General features: G+C 35.9%; 1 protein-coding gene across 1 annotated transcript in view; it reads right to left on the bottom strand.

The window, feature by feature from the left end:
• LOC149137300 (sex muscle abnormal protein 5-like) overlaps positions 1-19,179 on the bottom strand; it is a 49,430-nt gene extending 30,251 nt beyond the window's left edge. Inside the window, exon 1 of the mRNA XM_089348136.1 lies at positions 18,280-19,179. Coding sequence (XP_089204262.1) covers positions 18,280-18,366 — 87 coding nt within the window. The 5' untranslated portion in view covers positions 18,367-19,179. The remainder of the gene's footprint in view (positions 1-18,279) is intronic.
• Positions 19,180-19,940: the final 761 nt, after the last annotated feature.

Consider the following 19,940-nt stretch of genomic DNA (forward strand, 5'->3'; position numbering starts at 1 on the left):
GGCTTTGTCTTCTTATTCAACAACAGGAGCAGTAGTTGTAGTTGTATCTACTGTTTATTTCTGAGCCTGTACTTGCTCATAACTCTAATGAACTTCATATAGTATCAGTTTAGACAGCATTGCCATATCTGTTTAGGCAAGTGTCATTCACCATGACATCAAGCTAACCTAAGTCTTGTGACTGAAATTGGTTAGACAGAAGCCCATGACCAGCTTTGTGTCAGTATCATACTGAACCTTCTAAAGGACTACATTAGGGAATATAACTTTTTGTGAAACACTCAGCCTCTTATGCTATTATATAAAACAATAAGTACTTCCGTCAGTGAAACACGTCAAACAGATGATCAAGCTATGTCAACTGAAGTTGATAAAGGAAGAAATGTTAAGTAATCAACCAATCCTTTATATAATTGAAATATTCAGAACTGCTATTGTATAAATACAAGTTGCACACACACATGCGCACACACACACACACACACACACACACACACACACACACACACACACACGCAAGCACACACACACGCATGAATATATAAACGGATATTGAATCAAAACGTTTGTAAGAACCTGCCAATAACCTGAGGCAAATTAAATCTGAAACTAATATCATACAAGATTTGAAGAATTAATTCCACAAAACTTTCCTTGTTTTCTTTTTGCAGTGACTGGTTTTTAAACCAAGATTCATAACACTGTAGAGAGATAAGGTGATGTATTTACAGTTAACCATCACATGTCCAACTTGGTGTAAACAGCATTAAATCTATTACACAAGGATATAGTGCAACATCCATAACAACTTTTAGACATGTGATCCATAAGTTGACGCCAAATCCATTTGGATTACTTTTGCTCTTTAAAAACATTTTTTCTTAATTTAACTGATTAGGTGATTTTAGGATTACTAGGCCCTATATCAGTCTTCTCTTTTACAAAACCAATAGATGTCTATTTTGTGCAAAAACTTAACTGAAATAACATAAATCCTTAAAAGATTAGTTATTGATATTTCCAACCTACACCTTTCCATCTACAATTCAACTATTATGTGCCACTCATACAAAAAAAATGCAGGATGTAATTTTAGAGACATGGCACTATCAGGATCTAGTCTCTCTTCTACTCTTTTTAGCTTATATCTACATGATCTTCCAACATCCTTATAGAAAAATGACATCTCTGTTAAACACTCCGCAACCACTTCAAACACTTTAAAATCTGGTTCCAGTACAGAGACAAAAAGTAACCTACCAAATATACTATCTACCATCTTTCTAAAAAGATCAAAGCGCATCAAATATAACAAACTATCATTCTCAACAAATAAACATAAGTCACACACATGCAAAATACACAAAAACGACCCCAAAATTTAAGAATTACTAACATGTTTACAACATTTACAGTCCACACAGGACATATAGTAAAAAAATTAAAGTGAAATCGAAATAGAGTTAAATTCGACGACTGGCACCCATGCCAATGTCGTCTCCTTCATTGGACACAAAACTCAGCTTGCGAAGACTTGTTGGGGCAGGCGAAATCGTGATGGCACCTGTGCCCAGCGTCGCCTTTCTGGCACTTGTGCCCGCGGCATGTGTAAGGACTTTCGAGCGAGATCGTTGCCAGTGCCCCTGGACTGGCTCTAGTGCGGGTGGCACATAAAATACACCATTTTGAGCGTGGCCATTGCCAGTACCGCCTGACTGGCCTTCGTGCCGGTGGCACGTAAAAGCACCCACTACACTCTCGGAGTGGTTGGCGTTAGGAAGGGCATCCAGCTGTAGAAACTCTGCCAAATCAGATTGGAGACTGGTGTAGCCATCTGGTTTCACCAGTCCGCAATCAAATCATCCAACCCATGCCAGCATGGAAAGCGGGCGTTAAACGACGATGATGATGATGATGATGAAGTGATATGAAACCCAAAAAGAACACATGCAGACACTGCATTTGACTAACAAAGAAACAGCAACATCAGTGTACAAACAATATATTAGATTTGTGGATTATGACAGACCTGTCTCATTCCCCTAGCTCTCCATAACAAAACACAAGTAACTATAAAGACTAAAAATAAGCTCACAAATCACAACCCTAACATAACAAAAATAATAAAAATCAAAAACCCTAAATATGCAAAGCACACAGTTTGTAGTTACATCAAATCTAACCCACAGTCATAACTGTTACATGTTCAATCCTCTAAACATGCAAACAGATCTACCTTACTATCCCACATCCACTATTTCTCCCCTTCAGTCCAGACAAACAAAAATAGCAGCAGCATCAACAGCCTCATTATCTCCAAAAACTGTGCTGGGATAACCTATAATAAGTGTAGCAGAAAATTAGTTGTCCAACTTTGATCGAGTTCAACTTATTTGCTTTTGTTGTGGGTACTGCCACATCTACACATTTACACTATGCAACATCTCTTTATTCTTTTAGGATAATAGTGTGAAATTTGAGGAAGATTTAGCTGATATATTAGTACACCAAAAAAAAAAAAAAAAAAAAAAAAAAAAAAAAAAACAGTTGTTCCTTTGCTGGACTGGTCACAGCTAGAATGTCTTTGACCATAGATTTACTTCATCAAGGCTGACTTGAGATTAAACAATAACAGTCAACAATTGTTAAGACACAAACAAAATTCATCATGCCAAGATTGCTAAACTACAACATCTATACTACTGCATGTCAATGAGATGGAGGTATGTTATACTTGGAGTGATGAATTTGTAGATTACACCTAGTATTCCAGCTGAATACCTACATGGCACAGGTCATCATCATGTATCTGGAGTTCTGAATCTAGTTGTTCAGTTGAAGACTTGCATGTTATCATTCAAGTTGTATTTGGAGTACTAAATCTTTACATTACGCCAAAGTTGTTCAACCAAAGAGCTACATAGCACAGGTCATCTAGAGCCTATGTCATTTATATATTTAATCAGAGTTATACTAACAAACATCTCAGAGTCATACTAACAAACATCTCAGAGTCATACTAACAAACTAAGCACTATCCCACTTCAATGATTATAACAAATGTCCACAGAGTTTTCGATAGAGAAATAATAATTAACCCTTTAGCATTTAAACCAGTCATATCAGGTCAAAATATTCCACTTGTTTTATGTTCAAACTCACCAAATCCAGCCTTTCATAGCTACCCTATTCAAAAAACAAACAATCATATCATCAAAACCTTGAATTTGAAGATAATGCATGATTACTTCAAAATAATGTGAACAAGTATGCATTACATTTGACAGAGTAAACTGAATGCTAATGGGTTAAAACTTTAACGCTGTTACCACTACTACCATAAACTTCACAGTTTTTCAACCTACTAGAAACAGCAGCCAAATTTTCCTCTAATCATAACCTACCATCTTAAAAAAGAAAGGATACATTGGACAAAGTCCTACATACACAAAAAGGAGTGGTCGTGACTGGAATGCTGATGATGATAAGTTTGCCTGACAGAGTGATAATTAATGACATCACTTATTATCAGTGTTACCATCACTATTATCATGGCATATATTTGAACAACATTTTCCCTATTTCACACACATAAATCCTAAATGTATTCCTGCCATTGCTACTCATTATCACCACCAACATGCTGCAGTTTTATACATTTTAGTGTCATTGTTGTCAATATATTCTCACATTCACATTATACAGCCAGCAAACTTGTTCCCTTTCCGTTGCTCCATGTGATGTGTCTATATTTTCACAACACATCATACAGTGTACTTTTTTCTATTGACAGAGCATTCCTTTATTTTTAGCAATGGAAGTTTCCTGAGCTTCTTGACACTACAAAACTTAAGATGTTATAAAATAAGCAGCCTAACCAGAGCACTAATCACATAACTTGTGTAACAATCTGTGTACACACTGCATCAAGTGAACCATCATAATTGTCCATAATCTTCATTGTTGAAAGCCGACATAAAAATTAGTCTTTTGCTATACTTTTTACACAAAAAGGTATTTTTCACCTTACGGACTACTAAATATAGTATCATCTACACTTGTACAACCAGTTTGCCTACATCACATAGATGACTGAATTTACTTCTATTTCATATCATCTCAATGTTTTGCTCCTCAAGAAATATCCTTTTCTTTATAGATAAGTTATACAAGGGTATGAAATAAGATTTCTTCATATGACCTTTTCATCCTGAAATTCCAACCTTTTAAGTCTGATAAGAATCTAAGATTAGAACCAACCTCTTGTGATTTAACTATTTCTAACCAGAGCAGTTTGGAATGAGCAGTAGCTAACAAACAGCAGTGTGCTAACAAGGTTTGAAGTTTGTGCAAGACAGCCACAGTAATTGCTCATAATGTTAGTTTTACATTTCATGCATATACATTAGTTTGTAAACTATATGCCCAAGATCAACACCAATTTGTTGCAAATATATAGATACATATCTACAGAGTTTTATTGATTTAGAACAGAATCTTTCCTTCAAACCCTATCAATTTTCAAATGTCAGGTAGTGTCCAAAAAATGTAGCTTCATTAAAAATCATATCAGTCTCAAGAATTAAAAATGCAATAAAATTAGTCCAAATAATTGGGGGGGGGGGATTGTTTCAAATAATGAACGAGAAAGAGAAATACATGATACATCAAAGATGAAATATATTTGTTTGGCTTCAGATATAATACTAAAGTTCATAGATATTACCTTATATCAATAAACACCTATGCAAAGTATGGGTAAATATTAATTCAAAAGAACTGCTCTATTTTTGTTTAGCAGCAATTAATATTAATTTTTTTTCCATAGTACTTTTTAAATATTTTATCAAAAGAGGAAGGTAGGCACCTATAACCATTTTCTCTGGTCCTCTGACTGATAAGAAGTTTCCCTCAGGCTGAATACCTGCAATGAGATGGGCAGCCAGTTTAATACCAACACTTGAGTGTTGGTATTAAACTGGCTGACAGATTAAGTTTACTACCCAAGAACAAGAAAGGTTCCTCTGACAGGCTTCACCACAATTTCAAATAAATTTCACTCACATGGTTTTGGCCAGCTTGAAGCTATGGTAGAAAATATTTGCTCAAAACGTAGCAGTGAGTTTGAACACAACATAGAGTTGCAAAGTGAAATTCTTAATGACACCTGAATTCGGTGAAGAATTACTAGATGTTTGTCTTTATGAATTTATATAACAAAACTAAATAAGCAATGTAAAAATTACAGTTAAGAAACTAAATTAAATTATTTGCCAGTGCCCCTGGACTGGCTCTTGTGTGGGTGGCACATAAAAGACACCATTTCGAGCGTGGCCGTTTTTGTGCGGGTGACACGTAAAAGCACCCACTACACTCTCTGAGTGGTTGGCGTTAGGAAGGGCATCCAGCTGTAGAAACTCTGCCAAATTAGATTGGAGCCTGGTGTAGCCATCCGGTTTCACCAGTCCTCAGTCAAATCGTCCAACCCATGCTAGCATGGAAAGCGGACGTTAAACGTTGATGATGATGATGATGATCATCATCATCATCATTTTACGTTTGCTTTCAATGCAAGCATGGCCTGGATAGAGCATCACTTTCCCAATCAGGTCTTATTCAGAGTTACCACTCTTTTAGGCATGGTCAGGTGACCACAACTTGCTCATATATTACTTTAACACAGTTTCCATGACTGAATACTTTTTCTGTACTGGGTGCATTTTATTGTTGCACTAGTACGAGAAAGGTGTGGGGTGGAGTGATAGGATACAGTGACTAGAAGATGACAAATAGATAAAAGAAAGTGCATTGAATAGGCACCAATCATTAGGGGTTTTTTTTCCATTTCCTTTGCTCTTTGTTCTTGCACACTACATCTCATGTCTCTTACATGCAGTTTTTCTCTCAATTCATTGATACTTTGCCATTCATGCACACTAACATTGTACATCCATACTTCTTTACTTTCTTGTCTTCATAAATTCTCTACATTCCACACCCACAGTTTGCTATTGTGCAGCATTGCACAATCTGTTTTACACTCTGAGGGAGAAGCTTTTTGATGCCTGCAGAGATAATAGTTTCCTGAATTTCCTCCAGCCCATTCTTACTCTAGCTGCTACACTTTCGGAACACCTATTCCTAGGATGCAAAAACTATCAATCAATTCTAAGAAGACAATCAAGGTATTTAAGAGAATCCACTTCTAAGATGTTTATCATGCTTGCTGCTTCAACATATGCACTATATACATACATACATACATACATATATATATATATATATGGAGAAATTAGCATACATGAGATGCAATTTGGATTTGTGCCAGGGAAAAGCACTACCAATGCTATCTTCCTGATGCAGCAACTGCAGGAGAAATACTTGGGCAAAAATAAACATCTGCTTCTGGCTTTTGACAGGGTTCCCCACTCCCTTATCTGGTGGACAATGCAGATGCCAGGGACAGATGAGTGGTTAGTGAGAGCTGTACAAGCCATGTATAGGGATGCCATTAGTAAGGTGAGAGTCATCAATGAGCATAGCAAGGAGTTTAGTGTACAAGTAGGAGCCCACAAGGGGTTGGTTTTTAGCCCCCTCTTATTTATCATGATCCTCCAAGCTATAACTGAGGAATTTGAGACTGGCTGCTCCTCGGAGCTCCTTTATGCTGGTGACCTTGTTCTTATTGCTGAATCGCTTACCAGAACTAGAGAAGCTTCAGGTATTGAAGCAAGGTTTGGAACCAAAGGGTCATAGGGTTAATGTAGCAAAGACCAAAGTATTGATAAGTAGGAAAACAGATAAATCACAGATACCTTCAGAGAGATAGCCTTGCTCAATATGTAGAAAAGGTGTCAGGGGAAATTCCATAAGGTGTACTCAGTGCAAGCTATGGACACATAAGAGGTGCAGCGGTATCATTCGATGACTAACAGAGAAAGTAGTCTTCACATGTGGCAGCTGTACAGGTACATTAAATACCAGGAATGTACAAAAAATAGACTCCTTCATATGCCAAGGGAGATCCCTAAAAGTACTAGACAGTTTCTGTTACTTAGGTGACCAAGTTAGTAGTGGGGGTGGTTGTTCTGAAAGTATAGCTGCTAAAATAAGAATAGACTGGGCAAAATTCAAAGAGCTACTACCCCTGTTAGTAACAAAGGGCCTCTCTCTCAGAGTGAAAGGCAGATTGTACGGTGCCAGTGTACGGACAGCTATGCTACATGGCAGTGAGACATGGGCTATGACTACAGAGGATATGTGAAGACTTGAAAGACATGAAGCCAGTATGCTTCACTGAATGGGTAATGTCAGTGTGCACATATGACAGAGTGTAAGTGTTTTGAGAGAAAAAAATGGGTATATGTAACATCAGGTGATGTGTGCAAAAGAAAAGACTGCATTGGTTTGGCCATGTAATGCATATGAATGAGGACAGCTGCATCAGGAGGTGCCAAACTCTAACTGTAGAGAGAACATGGGGAAGCAGTAGCCCCAAAAAGATGTGGGATGAAGTGGTGAGAAAGGATCTACAAATGTTAGGACTCACAGAGGGGATTACAGATCAAGACTCTTGGTGGTTTGCTGTGCTTGAAAAGACATATCAAGTTAAGTAAAAGCATGGTTGCCCTTGCATACAAGCTTGTCCCTTGCAACCCCCTCCAGCTGAGTATCTCTAATCTTGTGAGCTTGTAGGTGCTGGTGCCATGTAAAAAGCATCCATGCCAGTGCTGCATAAAAGCATCCAGTACACACTATAAGGTGGTTAGCATTAGGAAGGGCATCCAACTGTACAAATCACGTCAAAACAAACATGGAGCCTGAACAGCCCTTCAGCTGGTCAGCTTCTGTCAAACCATCCAACCCATGCTAGCATGGAAAACGGATGTTAAAGGATAATGAAATATAATGACTACAAAATATGAATCTTTTTTTAAAGGTATTTTAAACACAGGTTAAACCTATAAAATATTTTTCGCAAAAATATTCAGCAATGAGAATATCCTGAAGTCCTTTGTTATTGAGGTTTCAATTACCAAATGTTCAGTAATTGACAAAATAGGTAGCACTACGAGTTACAATATAAGAGTACAATCTAGAAATCTGACTCCAAAGAAAGAGACTATCTCCCTTTTTACCAGCAACATCCATCACAAGCCAGAAGTAAAACACGTCTACATCATCATTCACAAAACACAGAAAAGCATATAAAAAACAAAATCATACACATACTTAGAACACTTTCAGTCAAACAATATATTAAGTTCCCTGAGAACAAATTATACTTATTCTGGTATAATTCTTAGTGACCCTGTCAGTGCTGGTGCCATGTAAAAAGCACTCAGTCCACACAGTGGGGTGGCTGGTTTTAGGAAGGACATCCAGCTGTAAAAACCATGCCAAAACAGACACAGTAGCCTTGTGCAGTCTTCTACTTGGCTGACTCCTGTGAAACTGTCCAATCCATGCCAGCATGGAAGGCAGACATTAAATGATGATGATGATGATGATGATGATGATGATGATGATGATGATGATGATTCTGTCTTTTTTCTCCTCTTAATCAGTTAGTCAATGACTGACAAAATCTCAACTAATCCAATTAATCTAAATATACTGAGTCCTTGAACTCACTCCACAGGGAGGGTACAGTATGAATACTTGGATAAGAAACAATATATTGGAGCAGGTGCAGTGGTAGTAGATGTAAAAGAGGTAAGGGAGAAGAAACAGTGCACCTGAGATGTCTGTGGTTGTAATGAGTTTCTGCCATCAATCAAATGACTATCTCTTGGATGAAGTCTAAAGTGTATGTATATATGTATGTGTGAGAGAGAGAGAGAGAGAGTGTGTGTGTGTGTGTGTGTATGGGGAGAGACAAAGAAACAAACAGGAATACCATCTCAAATATTCCAAGAGTACTCCAATGTAGGTGAGATTTAAAACTTTATATTGAGTCAGCAACTAATACTGTCTGGCCTTGAAGAAAAAGCTTAGCCTTTGTGATATTATTGGACAATGTTATTTGTGGGGTTGTCGTATGAGATCACCAATTGTTAGGCTCAACATTTTTACTAACTTTACTTTTGCATAAAGGGAGTGGCACGTAAAAAGCACCCAGCACACTCTGTAAAGTGGTTTACATTAGGAAAGGCATCCAGCCTTAGAAACCATGCCAAAACAGACAACTGGAGTCTGGCTAGTTCCTGTCAAACTGTTCAACCAATGCCAGCATGAAAAACAGACATTAAACGATGATGATGATGAGAGTGTAGTGCAATACTGTTTTCTTGACAAGTGCCCCTGGACTGGCTCTTGTGCGGGTGGCACATAAAAGACACCATTTCGAGCGTGGCCGTTGCCAGTATTGCCTGACTGGCCTTCGTGCGGGTGACACGTAAAAGCACCTACTACACTCTCTGAGTGGTTGGCGTTAGGAAGGGCATCCAGCTGTAGAAACTCTGCCAAATTTAGATTGGAGCCTGGTGTTGCCATCCGGTTTCACCAGTCCTCAGTCAAATCGTCCAACCCATGCTAGCATGGAAAGCGGATGTTAAACGATGATGATGATGATGATGTACTGGACCAGGTTAAAATTGTTTGATACAGGTAATGAAAGACAAGCAAAGAGTCATTGCAAAATTGATTAGGAACAGGATTAGCTTGGATGAGAAACAGTTCAACTTTGTGCTAGGAAGCGGTACCACCAATATAATATTCCAAGTGAGTAACTAGGAGTAAGCCCCTACACTTAGTGTTTTCAGACATGGATGTCTTTGGCAGGATTTCTTGTTCTGTGATATAGTGGTTGCTAAAGAAACTAGGGGTAGACAAATGGTTCGTAAAGGCTGTGCAAGTTATGCACAAGGGTATACAGTCAGCAAAGTGACTCAGCAAAGAGTTCTGTAATTCAATTTAGTATGCCAGTATGGGTCCATCAGAACTCGGTCCCCACCACCCCCACCAATTTATTCTAGTCATCCAAACCATAACAGAAGAGTTTAAAACAGGTTATCTGTGGGAAGTCAGTCATCTAGCTCATAAAATAAGTGTTTAAAACCAGCTCTCTACGATTGTGACCTAGTTCTCAAGGGTGAATTAGAAGAAATTCCAAACATGGAAACAAAACTTGAAATTAAGATGTTTATATCGTAATTTAGTAAAAACCAAAGTTCTAGTAAGTAGGAGAGATGAAACCTGTTACTATTAAGAAAATGATTATGCTCAAATGTAGAATGGGAGAAAAGAGAAATTCCATACAGTGCATCCAGTGTAGACGAAAGACACACAAGAGATATAATGGGATCACAGGCTAAGGAGAGAAGGTAAACTTCATAGGCAGTAGGTGCATAAGGCAATAAGCACCAAGAGCACATGTGAAACAGATTCTCCCAAAATGTTTGGAAGGCTCCCTAGTAGTTGATTGCTTCTGTTACACAGGTAACCTAATTAGTAGTGGAAGTAAGTACAACAAAAACATGGCAGCCAGAGTAAGAATGGGTTAGAAAAAATTTAGCAAACTATTACTTCTAGTAGCAACACAGGGCTTCTCCTTCAAAGTGATAGGGAGACTGTATGATGCTTGTGTACAAAGTGTGATACTGCATGGTAGTAGGTCCTCTAGAGGACTTGTCAACACTAGAAAGAAAAAAAAGCAAGCATTTTCTGCTGGATGTATAATGTCAGTGTGCAACAACAACAGAATACAAATGAGCTGAGAGTAAAACTGGATATTAGAGGAATTAAATGTAGTGTGCAAAAGAAAAGAGTGTGTTGATACAGACATGGAATATATATGGGGGATGGGAGCTATATCTAGAAATGCTGAGTGGAAGATATAGAGACTGAGGAATTCTTGGATGAAGAGTAATTTCAGCATGTTACAGATCTTGAAAGTGATGACAAAAAAACCAAGATAATTGGTAACACACAGTTCTGGAAAGGATCCAACTAGGCTACAGTATATGTATCTACATCTGTGCCTTTCACTCACTTTGCACCTGCTCATCTCCTTGTTTCCCACTTGCCACTCATACTATAAGCATCTTGATTTTACATCCTTCCTACACTCATACTGTTGACTATTATTTCTACAACAATCCATCACTTCCTTACTCTCTCTCTCCCTCACACACACACACACACACACACACACAATAGCTCAAGTTACTGCATACAGTCATATAGCTCCACTAACCTCAAACACTGTCCTGCAATGTACATCAGAAGAGGAACAGCACCTGTTATGTTCTAACCAAGTCCATCATACTTGCCTCTACTGTGGTAACCACCAGAATCTATAGGCATACAGAAATACTCTAGACAGCAGAGAGAGACTATGTCTGGACTGTCATACTGCTCAGTTGAGTTAAAAATTACAAAAATGTCTCTTTATTAATTAATGTCTATAATTATAAAAAAAGAAAAAAAAAAAAAGAGGTTCATTATTTTCAAATACACCAGGAAATAAATCTCCTAGCCTAAAAATATCATCAACAAATTAGCAAAAGATTTGAAGTAGATTTTTTAAAACTGGTAACATAAGTGCAACTGAGCCAATTAAGAACCATGAAAATAGTTACTGATACCAGTGTAAGAAAATGTTATCTTTAAAATAAGGTCATTGTATCTGCTATGACACTGATAATTAGTAGGCAGACTGAATTCTCTCCTATTATACTTTTTACTATTCTTATCCTCTAACAGAGTAATGGTCACATTCTTTTAATCATTTTAATAAGCCCATTGTATATAGAGGTTTATAATTCAGATGCATCTATTCTTCACACATTTCATTTGTTAGATTGAACAATGGTCAAAATCTAACATAGCTATGAGATTTTTGTATTGCAAATAGTTACTATGGTGAGCGCATACTGTTATGGTTAAATAGTTGATACTCATGTTTCCAGTGGTTTGAACTAACTTGCAGAATACACTTTAGGTGATGAACAAAAGTCTTTCATGAGAACCCAAATTTTAATATAAATGAAGCATAACGATGATTCTCACTTCCTTATATTGTCCATTTTCAAACAGTGACTAACATTCAGTATTTTCTTTTCAAGAATGTGATTATTTGTTATTTATCAACACATTCTAAAGTTTTTCTGATTTATAAAATCTTTTGTAGCCTATGATATATTAGAATAAATGGTTCAAAAGTATCTCTTCTTTTATGCAAAGAAAATGAGAGGGAACTATAAAGAAAAGGATTCTACAATAAGTAAGTAGGCTGCAACTAGTAGAGATACTCTTCTGAAAGAAATGAAGAGTGAGAGACTGAAAAAAAGACAACTGGCTAAAACAGTACAAAGCTAAAATAATGTAAAGTGTTCTGCTCCAAGTCACAACATGTCTTCTTTCTCAATGACCAATAAACAGATAATTCAAAATTGGTGCTAGGCACTATTGCTCTGTCTGCTTCTTGTTTACTATTTCTTTGTTCTTCAAAAGAATTCCAACTTTCCATTTTACCTTTACTTGAGGTATTCATTCTTCCTCCTTTCTTCCACCAATTCTTAGTTTCTTACCTCTTTATATATCCTGCCTCATACACTTCTCACCCTCTCTTTCTTTTAGCATTTGCCTCTCACTTCCCATTATTTACTTGCCCACATTCCAAGCAACAACACTTTCTTCTTCATTCTCAGACAAAAGCTAAGGACTGATATGTTAAATTCTTCAACTCCTCACAGCAACTGAACTTATCAAATTCAACCAAAATGTTTACTAACAAAACAGACCATCACCAGTTTCTTTGAATTTCCAATGCTATCTTACTGTAAAACTTAACCTGTTCTATATATAAGGATAAGCCTAATATGCAGACATTATCAATGTGATGGTGGACCTTTGCATGTGAAAGTCATTGAACATCGTAATTGGAATTTTTGGTCTAAAAAAAAAACAAAAAATAATGTTTATGTGTTTATGCTTAGGTGTTCAGTATAGCAGTGGGACATAAAACATCAACAACATAACAACATGAAAAAACATAGCTGAACACTTTCCACTTTAGCACTGCTTTTGGCCAATTTTGGATTTAACAAATCAGTTATCAATAAAAATTTGAATAATGGATATACAAACATTCCTAAAAAGTCACCCAACACAATATTGACTAAACATCTCATGTAACCAGCTGATGATCCCCACCCATACCTAAGTCCATCAATTTACATATAGCCATTCACAGTTTTAATAATTGTTTCTATATACATACAAAACCAGAAATTTGAGGGAGATAATTGATAAAAATAAATACCATTAACTGACTGGTACTTCATTTTGTTGATTTTGAAAGGGTGAAAAGCAGTTTGAATTCAGAATATTAAACTTTTAGCATTCAGATTACTTTGTCAAAGGCATTTATTTATTCACATTGTTTTGAATTAATCATGCATTATCTCAGAGTTTTGAGATTTTGATGATGTGATTGTCTATTCTATTATCAGAATGCCAATGTAGAGTAGGTGTGAGAGGTCAAATCTGACCAGTTTGAACATAAAACAGATGTATATTTGGGCTGGTTATGACCAGTTTAAATGCTAAAGGGTTAAAATGTTGAAGTACCAGAAGAAATACCACAAGGTATTTCTTCTGGTACTTCAAGTCTGCCTCTCTAACACCCTTTTGATCCAAGAAGCTCTAAAAATAAAGTTTAGAAGATGGAAGTGAGACCTAAACAATCTAACATATGAGAAAACAGAGTTGAACACTTTCAACTTTAGCGCTGTTTATGATCAACTGGTGGTGGTGGTGAGGTGTCTCACAAGGAGGTACTACACTCACCCATAACCCTAATACTGACAATAATAATTCTGTCTACTATAGGAACACAACCTGAAATTTTGAGGGAAGGGGCTAGTCAATTACATCAACACCAGTGTTTGACTGGTGCATATTTTATCAACCCTGAAAGGGTGAAAGGCAAATTCAACCCCAGCAGCATTTGAACTCAGAATGTAAAGCTGGAAGAAATGTCACTAAACACTTTTTCTAGTATGCTAATGAGTCTGCCAGCATGCTGCCTAATAATAATAATAATAATAATAATAATAATAATAATAACAATCCTTTCTACTGGATGCACAAGGCTTCGAATTTGGGAGAAAGGATTAAGTCAATTACATTGACCCCAGTAAGCAACTGGTACTTAATTTATCGACCCTGAAAGGATGAAAGGTGAAGAATTTGAAATCAGACTGTAGCAGTAGACGAAATACCTATTTCGTTATTGCCCACAAGGGGCTAAACATAGAGGGAACAAACAAGAACAGACGAACGGATTAAGTGGATTACATCAACCCCAGTGCGTAACTGGTACTTAATTTATCGACCCCGAAAGGATGAAAGGCAAAGTCGACCTCGGCGGAATTTGAACTCAGAACGTAACGGCAGACAAAATACCGCTAAGCATTTCGCCCGGCATGCTAACGATTCTACCAGCTCGCCACTTTATATAATAATAATCTTTTTACTCTAGGTAGAAGACCCGAAATTTTTGGGGGAGGTGGGGGGGGCAGTTGATTAAATCGACCCCAGTACGCAACTGGAACTTAATTTACTGAACCTGAAAGGATGAAAGGCAAAGTAGACCTCGGCAGAATTTGAACTCAGAATGTAAAGACAGACAAAATACTGGTAAGCATTTCGCCCAGTGTGCTAACGATTCTACCAGCTCACTACCTTCAATAATGATAATAATCCATTCTACTATGAGTACAAGGCCTGAAATTTTTGAGGGACAGAGTTAGCCAATTACATCAACCTCAGTGCTCAATTGGTACTTGCTTTATTGACCTCCAAAAAGGTTGAAAGGCAAAGTCAACCTCAGTGGAATTTGAACTCAGAATGTCAGGAGCCAGAAGAAATACCATTCACCATTTTGTCCAGTGTGCTAATGAGTCTGCCAACTCACCTAATAATAATAATTCTTTCATCAACCCTCAGCACTTGGTACTTATTTTATCAAACCTGAAAGTATGAAAGCAAAGTTGACCTTGGTGGCATTTGAACTCAGGACATAAAGACAGATGGAATGTTGCTAAGCATGTTTTGTCTAGCATAAATTTTGCCAGCTTGCCAATAATAATAATAATGGCTTGAAATTTTGGTACAAAGCCAGTAATTTTGGGGAAGGGGTTAAGTCGATTAGATTGACCCCAGTGTTCAACAGGTACTTATTTTATCAACCTCAAAGGAATAAAAGGCAAAGCCAATCTTGGTGGAATTTGAATTCAGAATGTGAAGACAGACAAAATGCCATGAAGCGTTTTGCTCAGTGCCAATGATTCTGACAACTCACCACCTTCATGATAATAATAATAGGCTTAGCACCACAAATTTGCAGAGGAGGATCAACTAAATTGAGACCAATACATAATTGGTATTTATTTTAATTAGCGTTAGCTGATGAAAGGTAGCCCTAGTACCATTCCTAACCTCAGCAGGATTTGAACTCAGAACACAACTAAATACTAATCACATAGCATTTAATCCCATATCTATACCACTCCAGTGTTCCACAACACTACAAACTTATGGAGACATGGAAATATAAAATGCTGCAATATATAGATTGAACAGGATTTGCATTGAGACCAGAGAATGATGAAATTAAATATCTAAACCAGCACTTCACTGTTTCCTCCAATAAAGGGGTGTGTGTGTATTTGTGTGTGTGTGAGAGAGAGAGAGAGAGAAAGAGCTTGACCTGTTGACAAGAGGTTAAAAGTTAAAATTTCTTTTGCCATTTAAGAGAAAAATGGCCTTGAAATTTAACAAATACCAGTACTCCAAACAGACAGAAAATCAGTTGAGAACTTCGGTGCAAGGATAGATTAAAAATTTTGTATCTTTGAGCATGTGTAAAATTTGATAAGCTCCAAAGGGTGAAAATTCAAATTAGAAAACATCTCAAATATGTATTCAGTGAGATGTTATGAGTTTACGAAATTTAATCTATTACAGAGCATCTTTATAGGTTTTCTACAGGAAAATCTCTGTTTATGTCTCACCAACCAAGTGGAATATTTTAGCATCAGAAAATGAAAAGAAATAACCATTATTATTGTAAAGTTCACTAAAAGTTAACCCTCAATATTTACAGGAACCTTTGTTAGAAAATATGTTTCAATAGCCAATAAAGATTACATTACATTTAACATCAGTGCAAATTTTTGTGCAATTAATATTCATTTTTTTAATCAAAAGCTTGTATCATCAATTATTTCTACTCTACTAATAAATAAAAGAATGTAGGAATGGAGGACAGAAAATGAATCTTCTTGTTTGAAAGGTGCATCTAAGTTAATAAATATATGGAAATTGGTAAAACCTAGTGTAAATTATGCGATCCACAATTGAAAGAGATATAATAAATGTTTTTTTGACATTACTAAGATTTCATTGACTCACGATTACAGCCTGAATTTGTGGAAAGGAAATAAACTAAACTTTCAAAATCAATGCATTTCTACCCAAACAACGTCTGCCAGATATTCCAGAAAACTACCAATTCCCTAACAACACATGTAAAAATATTTAAAATCTGACAACTTTAGTATCACAAACAGAAAACTAGGAATGAGGAAGACTGACTCCTATTTTTCTTGAGTATCTATTGTTATATATCGTAAAGGTATCCGATACTGTTGAAGTCGACAACAAGTGGAATATATAAAAATGATGTTTAAGGCTGTAAAAGACATAGAAATATTATTCCAATTATTTCGAAATGTAAAAAATTCCAGTTACCGGTGTACTTAAAAGTTGCGTTATAAAATATGTAAAAGTATGTCAAGACTGGAATAATTAAACTGTTGAAGAATCTATCCAGGGGTTTACTTTAGCATAGTTATGACGAATGGCTGGTATGAAAGATGGGTTTTTTTTTTTTGTTCCTGTAGGGATGGAGAATGACAGTAACAGACATCATGACAAGAACATCGTACACAGAAATATTGTTCTTCATAAGATTATACAAATCAATAAGTTCTATAACAAAATAATGCGGATATAATGTAATATTATATAAGGGAAAATAGCAAAACTATGTTGGATAATTGGACAAATTCCACGTGGATGATGGAACAGGATGGAAATCTCCATGGATCTGAAAGTAAAGAATGTATTGCCTTTATATTCTGAGTGTTCTATGTCAAAATTTATTATGTAGTTGTATTTCCTGTGGAGCCAACAGGTCTGAGTTTTTCCATCATAATACATTCGCCATTTAGTTAATTAAAGATAACAATTCTTTCTCGAAACTATTACAATACGAAATAAGAAACCGATAAATGGTATAATGGTGGAATGTAGATAAGTGGAATAAATATTATGGGGTTTAAATATAACATTAAGCTGTTAATAAGAGCGGAGTGGGATAATTTAGGACATCTGCCTGGTTTTGAATATCTTACTAGAGAATAAGATAATTCGAAATATACCTAAACACGGAGGAAGGAACACCTACAGAGAGAAAAATCATGAATACACTGAACAAGATATCGTCTTTCCACAGCATTTTCGCGTACTGAATAAGTGTCTGAAATATTTTACATGTAGCAACAAGGAAACAGAAACAGAATACATTTGGTTGCTATAGGAAATATATCGTCATATTAGTGTATCAGAAATAATTTACGTGCATCTATAAAACAATAAGAAATTTTAAATTAATTTCCAATTATAATTTATCGTAAGACTTTATACATCCTACTGTTTATATATATATATATATACACACATATACACAAGTTCTACATGAAATTATTTTGTCTTAAATATCATTCTTCTATTTTCTCGAAGACACCACAATATCCAATTTCCGTATATTTACTCAGACACCAAGTCTCCAGCAACACAACCATGATAATAAGAATATAATTTAATAAGAATATAATTTCTTTCTATTTTATTGTAATTTATGACTGCAAAAATGCTTCAATATTTCGCGTAGACACACGAAGGTAATCAATGTTTATTTTTAAGACGGGGCACCTTGTTTATTGATGAGCATGGTAATGTTGTTCTATGACACACGCAACCTGTTTATGATTTGTAAATTTCACAAATATCGATATTATATTATATCATATTATATTACATTGTATTATATTTACGCGTGTTCTGTTTAAAAGCAAATATAAAGATATGAACAATACAACGGGTGTTTGTAATATAGAGAGGTAGGTTTAATGGATTTCTAAGTCGAGGACAAACAAATAGATACATAACAGTCATAAAAATAAAAATCACCGATTATTGTCCTACCTGGAGATAATCTCCTCGTTTGAAACTCAGTTCATCCGGGGACGACGCGTGGAAATCATGTTTTCCTATTGCTTCGATAACATCCATATTGCTGTCCGAAGTAGAAAACGGCTGAAATCCGATTGTTGGAAACGAGTAAAAAAAAAAAGCCTGGTAGCAAGAAGAAGAAGAAGACTAACTAATTAACAATGGAATTAAACTCTCATCAGTATAACAAGTTATATTTAAGGCAGACGGACGAGGTGATGCGACGAGAGGTTGTCTTCACACTTTGTTTATTGTGCCCACTCCTTTCCGTTAAGGATGTTAAGAGAGATTTTTAATATAATAATTGGCGAGGCGGCAGGAAGGAGCGTGTTATAGCCGAATGTAAGGGAGACAAAAACGAGAGTACAAGGAGAGGAGTTCAGTGGTAAACCTTCAGAGGCACGACAGCAATGTAAAATTAATAATATTAAGAAAAATGTAATAAATTGTTCTTATTTTGGTTGTGTAGCGTTACAGATTGATAGAGGAAGAAACAAGAAGAGTTAAAGACTTGGTATTAATACGACTGACATCAGTAGAAGGAAGTGACCTAGTCATTCTCATAGTTTCACTCACACTCCTTCCTCAACCTACAGTTGTCTTTCAGTTTATTTATTTATTATTTCGTGTAAATAGTGTTAACTATCGGCAGAAACGGAAAGGGGAATGTGGACTGACTTTACAGTGCCACTAGAGCTACTTGCTATTATTTAGTCTGTTTAATGTGACTGCAAATCAGCGGTAATACTGTCGAAAAGACGAGAAAGAAATTAGTCAGTTGTTAGAGCTGCTTCAAACTTGAAGCTGCAACGTGTAGAGGGGAGAGGTTTCGTGACCTTAACTGACTTCTGCTTGCATGTAAAATTATTGTTTGTCAGTGTCATGATACCGAAAGAAAACCCGGAAGTTTAGAGTAACATGACACTTAGAAAATCTTCACAATGATGTGTGAGTGCTGTAAAATCTTAGTCAAACAACTGTGTTGCTAGCTTTCGTTAAGGTCTCTGAACGTCAATGTTTCTTAATAATGGGGAAATATTACTAGGGAGAAAGGCTAAGACTAATACTGAAGTTTGTTACTCAACATTGATGTTGAGAATCGAACAAATTCTTTCTGAATAATTTCATGACTTCTGAAGTTTTCTTTACTCTAATAAATATATTTTTTTAATCTGGTTACCGCAAAAAATAGAAAGTCAGAATTTTAGATAGGAAAATGTCACAATTCATTTAAATGCCATAAATAATAGAGGAATGAAACAAAATATACATTCTAAGTCATTTGTTTTACTGCCAACACATCCACAGTACACAACAATTTACTCGTTTGAGAAACAACAAAAACCTATCAAATCAAGCAAATATTTAACTTTTTGGGGGTTCTTTCATTTACTCCTAAAAGTTTATGGAATTATCAAAATACGTTACAAAATTTTTCTTAGCTAGATTTACTTCACCAACTGAAATAATTTTAAAAATATAATTTTGATTTTGTGTCAGTTAAAACTTATTTGAAATAATCTAACTTTTCTTGCAAGTGGCTTAATTTTTTTCTTTTTCTTTTTTTTCTTTTTTTGGTCCAGGTGGTGGATTAGCAGAATTAGTAGAACATCAGATAAAATGTTTTGTGGTTT

This window comes from Octopus bimaculoides, chromosome 2 (genome assembly GCF_046866305.1).
Source record: "Octopus bimaculoides isolate indiv1 chromosome 2, ASM4686630v1, whole genome shotgun sequence".
NCBI lineage: Eukaryota > Metazoa > Mollusca > Cephalopoda > Octopoda > Octopodidae > Octopus > Octopus bimaculoides.